This window comes from Salmo trutta, chromosome 9 (genome assembly GCF_901001165.1).
Source record: "Salmo trutta chromosome 9, fSalTru1.1, whole genome shotgun sequence".
Lineage (NCBI taxonomy): Eukaryota > Metazoa > Chordata > Actinopteri > Salmoniformes > Salmonidae > Salmo > Salmo trutta.
In genome coordinates, this window is record NC_042965.1 from 31,672,627 (window position 1) to 31,685,231 (window position 12,605).

Consider the following 12,605-nt stretch of genomic DNA (forward strand, 5'->3'; position numbering starts at 1 on the left):
CAATGACATGGGGTATCAGTCTACTCAGTGTCACCAAGAGAACATTAGCATCGTAGTTCATATTGCTGGACTCTGAAACAACTTTGAGTTGAGCTACATTTATTGTCAACATATGTGTATTGAACACTATTCCAGAGGAAAAACAATACTGCTTAGATGTTTTGGAGTCTGATAACTCTGAGGAGGACGTTGGGGAAAAAATATATTGGGTATTGAGTAGACTGTTACCCCATTTCATCGATCCCCAATCCTTAGGTAAAGCTGTACAGTGCAATATGAATGTCAATACACACAATAGGCTTACTGGGGAGGTGATTTCACACAGTCACAGTCCCGTGATAAGAGCTACAACGCTAATATTTGCGTAAACTCTTCACAGTTTTGTTCTGTGGGTGTCACCGAATAGATTTATTGCTACATTTCATTGCTCCACATTCCAACCTTGTTTAACATTATCTAGTCTAAATATTGCATGGTTCCACCAATTGTAACTTTCTGCATCTCTTTCAAAGAGGTACTTTTATTTTGAAGGAAAACCTCAAATTCCACTATTGTGCCTAATCCTTGTGGCTAGCTTTACAACACATAACCCGGTCAGGTCGAGCCTCACTAGCCAGATGAAGCTAGCTGGCTGCTTATAACGTTAGCTGTGGGAAACAGGGTTAAGTAGCTGGCTAGCTATTTATTTTCATGAACTGAAGTTCAAATTCAATAGGCGAACAACAAGCGGAAACCTAGCTAATACTTACTCACAAGGATTCCTAAATCATTGCTAAGAATAGTGGAAATGACTGCAGTTTCTACTGGTCATTGTTTTCAGGCTGGTTGTATTGGTGCTAGCTAGGTACCAAGCTAAAGCTAGCTAGCTACCCCAGAAGTTGCGGTCGAACAAATAATGCTTTATTACCAACGTGGCATTGTAAACACATCGTTTGTGGTCAGTGTTTGCTTGTTTGCAGACTTTTTTGTAAATCTTTTGACAGTGCTACTGTATCGTTGTTGACATGCAAAGACCCAAACAGCGTTCCATAGTATGTATGTCGTGAAGCTAATAGCAGTGACGCTATTATTGTTTAACTCCGGTAGGGCAACATCTGAAAAATACCGCACTTGGTAGTGTGTACCGGTGCTCGACCATTATCTTGGCTTTAATGGATTTCGCCTTTGAGTTGTCTCGCTGAAATGTTTTTACTCTTTCAAACGACTGCTCGACTTGTTGACTGCTCGATCCACACAGCAGACATTGTGTGGGCTAGGTTAGGAATGCTATGTTGCACATGTAGCGCAAAATTTTATGTGGCATCATTACGTCATGTACCTACAGTGGCTTACGAAAGTATTCACCCCCTTGGCAATTTTCTTATTTTGTTGCCTTACAACCTGGAATTAAAATATATTTTGGGGGGTTTTGTATTATTTTAATTACAAAACATGCCTACCACTTTGGAGATGCAAAATATTTTTTATTGTGAAACAAATGGAGCGGTGGGGCGGCAGGTAGCCTAGTGTTTAGAGTGTTGGGCCAGTAACCGAAAGGTTGCTAGATCGAATCCCCGAGCTGACAAGGTAAAAATTTGTCGTTCTGCCCCTGAACAATGCAGTTAACCCACTGTTCCTAGGCGGTCATTGTAAATAAGAATTTGTTCTTAACTGACTTGCCTAGTTATATAAAGGTAAAATAATAAAAAAATAAGAAATAAGACGAAAATGTGAGAGTGCATAACTATTCACCCCCCAAAGTCAATACTTTGTCGAGCCACCTTTTGCAGCAATTACAGCTGCAAGTCTCTTGGGGTATGTCTCTATAAGCTTGGCACATCTAGCCACTGGGATTTCTGCCCATTTTTCAAGGCAAAACTGCTCCAGCTCCTTCAAGTTGGGTGGGTTCCGCTGGTGTACAGCAATCTTTAAGTCGTACCACAGATTCTCAATTGAGGTCTGGGCTTTGACTAGGCCATTCCAAGGCATTTAAGTGTTTCCCCTTAAACCACTCCCCCTTAAACCACTCCAGTGTTGCTTTAGCAGTATGCTTAGGGTCATTGTCCTGCTGGAAGGTGAACCTCTGTCCCAGTCTCAAATCTCTTGAAGACTGAAACAGGTTTCCCTTAAGAATTTCCCTGTATTTAGCGCCATTCATCATTCCTTCAAATCTGACCAGTTTCCCAGTCCCTGCCGATTAAAAACATCCCCACGGCATGATGCTGCCACCACCATGCTTTACTGTGGGGATAATGTTCTGGGGGTGATGGGAGATGTTGGGTTTGCGCCAGAGAAAGCATTTTCCTTAATGGCCAAAAAGCTTAATTTTAGTCTCATCTGACCAGAGTACCTTCTTCCATATGTTTGGGGAGTCTCCCACATGCCTTTGGCGAACACCAAACGTGCTTGCTTATGTTTTTCTTTAAGCAATGGCTTTTTTCCTGCGCACTGTTGCGTAAAGCACAGCTCTGTGGAGCGTATAGCTTAAAGTGGTCCCATGGACGAATACTCCAATCTCCGCTGTGGAGCTTTGCAGCTCCTTCAGGGTTACCTTTGTTGCCTTTCTAATGAATGCCCTCCTTGCCTGGTCCGTGAGATTTGGTGCTCAGCCATCTTTTGGCAGGTTTGTTGTGGTGCCATATTCTTTCCATTTTTTTATAATGGATTTAATGGTGCTCTGTGGGATGAATACTTTTGCAAGGCACTGTACGTTATATAGGTATGCACAGTTTTTTGACATAGGTTTTTAACATTGCTGCTAAACTAGACATCGGCCGATTACGATGTTGGCATTTTTAGATAATATTCCGATATGTTCACCGATATTTTATTTTTTATTTTATTTCACCTTTATTTAACCAGGTAGGCAAGTTGAGAACAAGTTCTCATTTACAATTGCGACCTGGCCAAGACAAAGCAAAGCAGTTTGACACATGCATCAACACAGAGTTACACATGGAGTAAAACAAACATACAGTCTATAATATAGTAGAAAAATAAGTCTATATACAAAGTGAGCAAATGAGGTGAGATAAGGGAGGTAAAGTTAAAAAAGACCATGGTGGCGAGGTAAATACAATATAGCAAGTAAAACACTGGAATGGTAGATTTGCAGTGGAAGAAAGTAGAAATAATGGGGTGCAAAGGAGCTAAATAAATAAATAAATACAGTAGGGGAAGAGGTAGTTGTTTGGGCTAAATTATAGATGGGCTATGTACAGGTGCAGTAATCTGTGAGCTGCTCTCACACCTGGTGCTTAAAGCTAGTGAGGGAGATAAGTGTTTCCCGTTTTAGAGATTTTTGTAGTTCGTTCCAGTCAAGGGAAGAGTTACGTACCAGCAGCTGTTAGATCCCAACTGATGCAATGGTGTCACACGTCCTTGGGGTCAGGACATCCGGGCATTACACGAACCACCAAACTACTAGCCCTGAAGTTCTGGTGGTCCTCACTGGCATCCGACGTAAGGGATTACGTACTCTCCTGTCCAGTCTGCACCCAAACCAAAAGCCCTCGTCATCTCCTTTCTGGGAAGCTTCAACCTTTGCCAATCCCTCACAGACCCTTGTCCCACGTAGCTGTTGACTTCATCACAGACCTTCCTGAATCCTCTGGTAACACCACCATCCTTGTCATAGTAGACCGTTCTGGGCGTGTCCCCCACACCGCCCGCTGATCCCCCCACTTCTGTGACACCGGAGGAACCAGACCGTGGGTCATCGCCGGAGGCTCTGAACTGCCGACCTCCGCTGAAGACTCTGGGCTGCAGACCGCCGCTGAAGACTCTGGGCTGCAGACCGCCGCTGAAGACTCGGGTCTGCTGATCGTCGCTGAAGACTCTGGGCTGCTGACCGTCGCTGAAGACTCTGGGCTGTGGACCGTCGCTGAAGACTCGGGGCTGCGGACCGTCGCTTAAGACTCGGGGCTGCGGACCGTCGCTCAAGACTCGGGGCTGCGGACCGTCGCTTAAGACTCGGGGCTGCGGACCGTCGCTTAAGACTCGGGGCTGCGGACCGTCGCTAAAGACTCGGGGCTGCGGACCGTCGCTTAAGACTCGGGGCTGCGGACCGTCGCTTAAGACTCGGGGCTGCGGACCGTCGCTGAAGATTCGGGGCTGCGGACCGTCGCTGGAGGCTCCGGACTGGGGAGCGTCGCTGGAGGCTCCGGACTGGGGAGCGTCGCTGGAGGCTCCGGACTGGGGAGCGTCGCTGGAGGCTCCGGACTGGGGAGCGTCGCTGGAGGCTCCGGACTGGAGAGCGTCTCTTGTAGGTTCCGGACCGGGGACCGTCGCTGCAGGCTTCGTGCCATGGATCATCACTGGAGGCTCCGGGCCATGGATTATCACTGGAGGCTTCATGCCATGGATCATCCCTACAGGCTCCGGGCCATGGATCATCACTGGAGGCTTCGTGCCATGGATCATCCCTACAGGCCCCGGACCATGGATCCTCACTGGAGGCTTCATGCCATTGATTATCACTACAGGCTCCGGGCCATGGATCATCACTGGAGGCTTCGTGCCATGGATTATCACTGGAGGCTTCGGACCATTGATCATCACTGGAGGCTTCCTACGTGGAGCTGGAACCGGTCTCAACGGACTGGGGAGACGCACAGGAGACTGGGTGCGCAGAGCAGGCACAGGGCACACTGGGCCGTGGAGGCGCACTGGAGGTCTGGAGCTCAGGGCTGGCACACCCCGTCCTGGCTGGATGGTCAGTGTAGCCCAGCAAGGGCGGGGCGCTGGTACAGAACGAACTGTGCTGCGCTGGTGAACGGGGGGTACCGTGCGTGGAGCAGGCGCAGGATAACCTGGGCCGTAGAGACGCACTGGAGACCAGATACGCTGAGCCGGCGCACTTCTTCCTGGCTGACGGCCAACTCTAGCATGGCAATGGTGAGGAGCTTGCACCGAGCGCACCGGGCTGCGCACTGGTGACACAGTGTGCATCACCGCATAACACGGCGCTTGCTCGGTCACTCGCTTCCCAAGGTAAGCACGGGGAGTTGGCTCAGGTCTCAAAACCGCCTTAGCCATTCTACCCGTGTGCCCCCCAAAAAAACTTTTTTGCCGCTGCCTCTCGGGCCTCCGTTGTTGCCTTGCCTGTTGATCTCGTCACTGTACCTCCCTCGATGCTTCCACCTGTTCCCATGGGAGCGATCCCTTCCGGCCTGGATCTCCTCCCATATCCAGGATCCTTTGCCATCCAGGATGTCCTCCCATGTCCAGTCAATCGGCCCACGCTGCTTGGTCCTTTGGTGGTGGGATCTTCTGTCACGATCGTCAAAAGGAGTGGACCAAAGCGCAGTTCATTGTAATATTTTATTACCTCAGAACACTACAAACAAAAAGGAATAAACCATGAATACGACCGTAACGTCTTGTAGGCTTAACAAGCAGTACAAAATAAGATCCCACAGCTACAAGTGGGGAAAGGCTGCCTAAGTATGATTCCTAATCAGAGACAACGATAGACAGGTGCCTCTGATTAGGAACCATACTCGGCTCAAAACAAAGAAATAGACACCATAGAATGCCCACCCCACACCCTGACCTAACCACATAGAGCAACAAACCGTCTCTCTCAGGTCAGGGCGTGACAGAGTCGGTATATGGCCTGGGCTGAATATGCTCAGAACTCACTCATGCACACATCCCTCCGCCTTACTCCGTTTCAGTGTTTCCCTGGGAGGCGGAGCCTGGTACTGTCCCAGCTGTCAACGACCGGTTTTGGCGTAGTGAGCGGGTATGGGAGACCACTCACCGGCATCTGCAGGAAGCCTCTAATACCCAGAAACGCTTTGCCTACAGACGCCGTCGACCTACGCCACTCTTTCACCCCAGACAGCGTGTGTGGCTCCCTACCAGAGACATCCGGCTCCACCTCCCCTGCAAAAAGTTCTGTCCTCGCTTCATTGGTCCATTCAAGATAACCCATCGCATCAACCCTGTCACGTACCGCCTCCAGTTACTCCGTCAGTATAAAATCTCCTCGTCCTTTCATGTATCTCTGTTAACTCGACATCCAGCGAAAAATCCTATCGCCATTAGCATAACAAAATGTAATAATTTTTTTTTTCCAATTTTTTTTGCAAATGATATCGTTTTATAGATACACCTCTCCTGAATCGAACCACGCTGTCCGATTTCAAAAAGGCTTTACAGCAAAAGCAAAACATTAGATAATGTTAGAGGAGTATATCGTAAAAGTAGCCACATAGCCATTTTCCGACCAACCACATGCATCACAAATAATCAAAAAACAGCTAAATGCAGCACTAACCTTTTACAAACTTCATCAGATGACACACCTAGGACATCATGTTACACAATGCATGCATTCTTTTGTTCAATAAAGTTCATATTTATATATAAAAACAGCATTTTACATCGGCACGTAACGTTGACTAACTATTTTCCCTCAAATGCATCCGGTGAAACAGTGCTACAATTTACTAAATTACTATTCGAAAACATTTTTAAAATGTAATATTGTCATTCTAAGATTTATAGATGAATATCTCTTGAAAGCACCTGTAATGCCAGATTTAAAAATAACTTTACTGGGTAATCACACTTTGCGATAAAAGGGGATGCGATACTCAGAACAATAGGCTAGCAATACAGGTCAGCACCATCTTGGAACAATCGCATATCAAATCTAGTCTTGTATACTATTGTCAATAATCCCTTACCTTTGATTATCTTCATCCTTTGGCACTTCCAGGAATCCCAGGTCCACAACAAATGTATTTTCGTTCGGAAAAGTTCATCCTTTATGTTCCATTAGCTTGTTGTTGTTAGCGCGTTCTGAAGGCTGAACCAAAAGTTCCGACGTGCGCGGGGCTACTCTTTCAACAAAATGCATTTTTTTCTTATTTAGGTTCTTTCAAACATGTCAAACGTTGTATAACATAAATCTGTAGGGCCTTTTTCAACGAGAGCTCCAATAAGATTCGAGGGGGACGATTGCATTGTGTTTCGAAAGGGGAGGGTAACCAGGGGCGCCGGCGTCATAATGGTGATGGCCCACAGCGTGTCATTCTGTCAGTTTTCACAGTAGGAGACTCAAATCACTTTGTAAAGACTGGGGACATCTAGTGGAAGCAATAAGAAGTGCTCAATGAACCATAGCTCATGGTGTGATTAATAGGCAACGTGATGAAGTTGAGTTCGCAATTCAGAATTCCACTTCCTGTTTCGATCTGTCTCGGGGTTTTGACTGCCATATGAGTTCTGTTATACTTACAGACACCATTCAAACAGTTTTAGAAACTTTAGGGTGTTTTCTATCCACAAGTATTAATTATATGCATATCCAAGCTTCTGAGTTTGAGTAGGAGGCCATTTAAAATGGGCACGATTTTTTTTCAAAAATCGCTGTAGCGCCCCCTATCCTAGGGGAACACCAAGAGGTTAAAACCGGTTCTCTTCATCCTCCAGTCTCAACTCGCAGTGCACCCCCACTGTTGGACGTCGGAGGGGAACCTGCCTACGCCATTCGGGCCATCCTTTATTCCAAACGCCTGAGAGCTCGCATCTACTACCTAGTGGACTTGGAAGGTTATGGGCCTGAAGACCGGTCCTGGGTCCCCGACCAAGACATCCTCAACCCAGAGATGATTCAGGCATTTCACCATGATCGTCCCGCTCTCTGACCTCGGACCGGTCTTCAGGCCCATAACCTCCAAGTCCACTAGGTAGTAGATGCGACCCCCCCCCCTCCCCCCGAACAGACCCACTGGACATCATCCTTGACGCAGAACGTCAGATCAGTCCACGACCTCGTCCAACCAGCCTGTAGGACCTCGCCCCCTGCTTTTCTTTTCTTAGTCAACCTTGTGTTCTTTTTCTTTGTTCTTCAACATAGCCCAGTTTCTTTCCGTTCTGGAACGTAGCCCTGTCTTTCATTTTTGTTCATTTATTTCATATGTCCATATGTTTCATATGTCATATGTTTCTCACCTGGTCTCATCAGCTCCCTATTTAGTTCAGTTCTTTCTGTTTGTATGGTTGTGAGGTATTGTTTGTTTTGACTGCCTACATGTATTTGACTATTGCCTTTGACCACGATTACTGCCTTCTGCAAAGGCTTAATAAACATCTGCTGCGCTCTGCGCGTGAATCTAAATATATTTCTGAAACTAAAAGCATTGTATTTGGAACAAAACACTCACTAAACCCTAAACCTCAACTAAATCTTGTAGTAAATAATGTGGAAATTGAGCAAGTTGAGATGACTAAACTGCTTGGAGTAACACTAGATTGTAAACTGTCATGGTCAAAACATACTGATGCAGTAGTAGCTAAGATGGGGAGAAGTCTGTCTATAATAAAGCGATGCTCTGCCTTCCTAACAACACCATCAACAAGGCAGGTCCTACAGGTCCTAGTTTTGTCGCACTTTGACTACTGTTCAGTAGTGTGGTCAGGTGCCACAAAAAATGACTTTGGAAAATTGAAATTGGCTCAGAACAGGGCAGCACGGCTGGCCCTTGGATGTACACAGATAGCTAATATTAATATGCATGCCAAACTCTCCTGGCTGAAAGTGGAGGAGAGATTGATTTCATCACTACTTTTATTTATGAGAGGTATTGACATGTTGAATGCACCGAGTTGTCTGTTTGAATTACTGGCACACAGCTCGGACATCCATGCATACCCCACAAGAGGTCTCTTCACAGTCCCCAAGTCCAGAACAGACTATGAGAGGCACACGGTACTACATAGAGCCATGACTACATGGAACTCTATTCCACATCAAGTAACTGACGCAAGCAGTACAATTTTATTTAAAAACAAATAAAAACACATCTTATAGAACAGTGGGGACTGTGAAGCAACACAAACATTGGCACTGACACATGCATACACACACACACATACGAAAACATACGCACTATACATACACATGGATTTAGTACTGTAGATGTGTGGTAGTGGTGGAGTAGGGGCCTGAGGGCACAAAATGTGTTGTGAAATCTGTGAATGTATTGTAATGTTTAAAAATTGTATAAACTGCCTTAATTTTACTGGACGACAGAAAGAGTAGCTGCTGCTTTGGCAGAAGCTAATGGGGATCCATAATAAGTACAAATACAAACTACAACAATGTTTGTGAGGTGTATACTTTTGTGATTTAGCCCACTGCAGTAATTATTAACCTTCTGTCTTATGTAACCATATCAAACATAACATATACTAATTTATTGTCCCGGATTTACGTGTACTATGTTACGTCTAGTCTATAAGACCAGTCTGGGTTTTGTTATGGTTGTGTTATGGTTGTGTGTCTACAGCTCTGCAGGAAGCATTTGACCAGGACTGGGAAGCAGGTTGGATCACACAGAGCAGCTACAGGAACGGTTCAGACGACGGGGTCCTGGCCTACAAACTACTGGTACAGACCGGACGCAGGGAAAGGCCCATCAGCGTTAACCAGGTGAAAGACATTTATTAATACCAGACTAAACCCTTTAACTTCAACCAGGTGAAAGCCATTTATTAATATTGGGCTAAACCCTTTAACCTCTCTGGGAAATGTGGGACGCTATAGCAGCCAGTGAAATAGCAGGGCGCCAAATTCAAAACAAAAAATATCTCATAATTCAAATTTCTCAAACATACAACTATTTTACACCATTTTAAACATGAACTTCTCATTAATCCAACCACATTGTCCAATTTCAAAAAGGCTTTACGGCGAAGCATAGCATTAGATTATGTTAGGACAGCGCCGAGACAAGAAAAACCACACAGCCATTTTCCAAGCAAGGAGAGGCGTCACAAAAACCAGAAATACAGCTAAAATGAATCACTAACCTTTGATGATCTTCATCAGATGGCACTCATAGGACTTCATGTTACACAATACATGTATGTTTTGCTCGATAAAGTTCATATTTATATCCAAAAACCCCATTTTACATTGGCGTGTAATGTTCAGAAATGTTTTGTCTCCCAAAACTTCCGGTGAATGAGCACATCAATTTACAGAAATACTCATCATAAACGTTTGTAAAATATTAAACTGTTATTCAAAGAATTATAGATACACTTCTCCTTAATGCAACCGCTGTGTCAGATTTCAAAAAAACTTTGCAGCGAAAGCACACTTTTGAATAATCTGAGTACAGCGCTCAGAGACGAAACCAAACCCGCCATTTTGTAGAGTCAACAAAACTCAGAAATAACATTATAAATATTCACTTACCTTTGATGATCTTCGTCGGAATGCACTCCCAGGAATCCCAGTTCCCCAATAAATGTTCATTTGTTTCGATAAAGTCCATATACATGTTCAATTACCTCCTTTTTGTTCACACGTTCGGTAGAGTACTCCAAATGCACTGTGCTCGCGCAGTTAAGTTCAGACGAAAAGTCAAAAAAGTTATATTACAGACGATGTATAGAATGTCAAACGATGTATAGAATCAATCTTTAGCATGTTTTTATCATAAATCTTCCATAATATTCCAACCGGACGATTCCTTTGTCTTCAAAAAAGAAAAGGAACACAGCTAACTCTCACGGGAGTGCGCACCACTGAGCTCATGTCATTTTCTCAGTCAGCTACTTCCAGGAGCTCTTATTCTCTCCCCATTCACAGTAGAAGCATGAAACAACGTTCTAAAGACTGTTGAATCTAGTGGAAGCCTTAGGAAGTGCAAAATGAACCCTAAGTCACTGTATACTGGATAGGGAATCACTTGAAAACTACAAACCTCAGATTTCCACACTTCCTGGTTGGATTTTTCTCAGATTTTTGCCTGCCATATGAGTTCTGTTATACTCACAGACATCCTTCAAACAGTTTTAGAAACGGCAGAGTGTTTTCTATCCAAATATAGTAATAATATGCATATCCTACCTTCTGGGCCCGAGTAGCAGGCAGTTTAATTTGGGCACGTCATTCATCTGAATTTCCGAATACTGCCCCCTGTCACTAAAAAGTTAACTTCAACCAGGTGAGAGCCATTTATTATTATTGGGCTAAACCCTTTAACTTCAACCAGGTGAGAGACATTTTTTAATACCAAACTAAACCCTTTCACTGCTTCAGGTGAGACTGGTCTCCAACCCATTTATTAAAACAAAGTGAGTTTGTGATCAAAACCCATTTCAACTAGGTGGGAGTACAGTATAATGAAAATCCTTTATCTGAACCAGTTGGGTGTTGGATCGTATGTCATTCACTTTAACCAGGGGATAACTTGATGATTACTCCAAAGCAAGCCTGTCAGCCTGTCAAGAATGCATGTTGATGCTCTGTAATGTTATCTTATCATGCCCTTCAAATCTCTTGTCCTGGCATGAGGCAGTGGTACAGTAGGATTGTACAAAATTATATTTGACTAATCTTTGGAGAATGGTATACTGAGTGGGTCTTTGTGCGTAATGTGCGGGTGTGCGTTGTAACGGTTTTAACTTGACTTAAGGTTAGTAGGCCAGGTAGTTCGGCCTACCAGAGAAATTATATGAATTTTCCTTGTGTTTGGTGAGTCAGTGTCATCTGTCAGTCATGATTAAATGATTAGAGTGAATCCCAAGTGAACTCAGTCGCAAGAAAATGTCCATTCATAAATTCTGAATTCAATAACCACCCGTTCCACACAGCAATACCAATGATAAGGATTCACTATCTTTTCGCCAACAACTGAACACATAACCCAACACGGAGTAAATCACAATAAAATGTAATGAAATACCACTAGAAAAAAGTTGTAATCAGTCGGCCAGTCAGTCAATCCAATCTGCCAACAGATCTCCAGTGGAGAAAGGCCACGGAGAACAGCTGATATCAACAGAGATTTGTCCAACAATAGAAATGAGAGGAGCTGATCTTTGTTAGTCTTACGACAGGGCTACAATGCACACTGTTAAGTAAAACTAAACGGTCTAAAGGAGCTATGGAAATGAGGGTTTGACTACCTCATTCGCACCACCATCACCCATCTTTGCGCAGCTAATGCTGGCAATTTAATAATAGGGAATTAAAGTGGAAGCGCAGCGTCGGGAGGCGAAGCACTGAGGCAGTTCAGACAAATTTTGGACCGTCATAGGCTTCTCTCTCTCTCTCTCTCTCTCTCTCTCTCTCTCCTCTCTCTCTCTCTCTCTCTCTCTCTCTCTCTCTCTCTCTCTCTCTCTCTCTCTCTCTCTCACTCTCACTCACTCTCACTCTCACTCTCACTCACTCTCACTCACTCTCACTCTCACTCTCACTCTCACTCTCTTTCTACCCACTCGCTCTCTCTTGCTGATGACTTTACCAAGCCCAGGAATTTTAAGCCCTTGCTGGGACTGCAAGCCACCCTCTGAAAAAGCGATTAAGCCATTTTCTGCTTTCTACAGGCTAGAGATTGCCGACTCTAACCATAGTGTGTCTTTGTGTTCCCTTCTGTTTCAGATAAGACTGTTTTACAGCTTTACAGTGTTCCTAGTTCCTAGCTGGGTGTGATAGTAAGCTGCTAGACAGAGGAAGGGGAAATAGATTACAATATAACGCCTCCTGGAGTCTCTCTAAGGTATATATGTTGGTGTGTGTGTGTGTGTGTGTGTGGTGTACTTGGTGTACCATAAATTCTCCACTATTTGGCTAATTGTGTAGCCTAGCAGTATTTCCC

General features: G+C 44.6%; 1 protein-coding gene across 5 annotated transcripts in view; it reads left to right on the forward strand.

Moving 5' to 3' along the window:
- LOC115200404 (protein patched homolog 1) overlaps nucleotides 1–12,605 on the forward strand; it is a 148,044-nt gene that overhangs the window by 90,165 nt on the left and 45,274 nt on the right. For 4 of the 5 annotated variants that reach the window (XM_029763456.1, XM_029763457.1, XM_029763458.1 and 1 more), the window contains exon 16: nucleotides 9,282–9,424. In XM_029763456.1, coding sequence (XP_029619316.1) covers nucleotides 9,282–9,424 — 143 coding nt within the window. Of the gene's footprint in view, nucleotides 1–9,281; nucleotides 9,425–12,388; nucleotides 12,468–12,605 lie in introns of those variants that run through there. The other variant, XM_029763460.1, reaches the window with a different exon arrangement.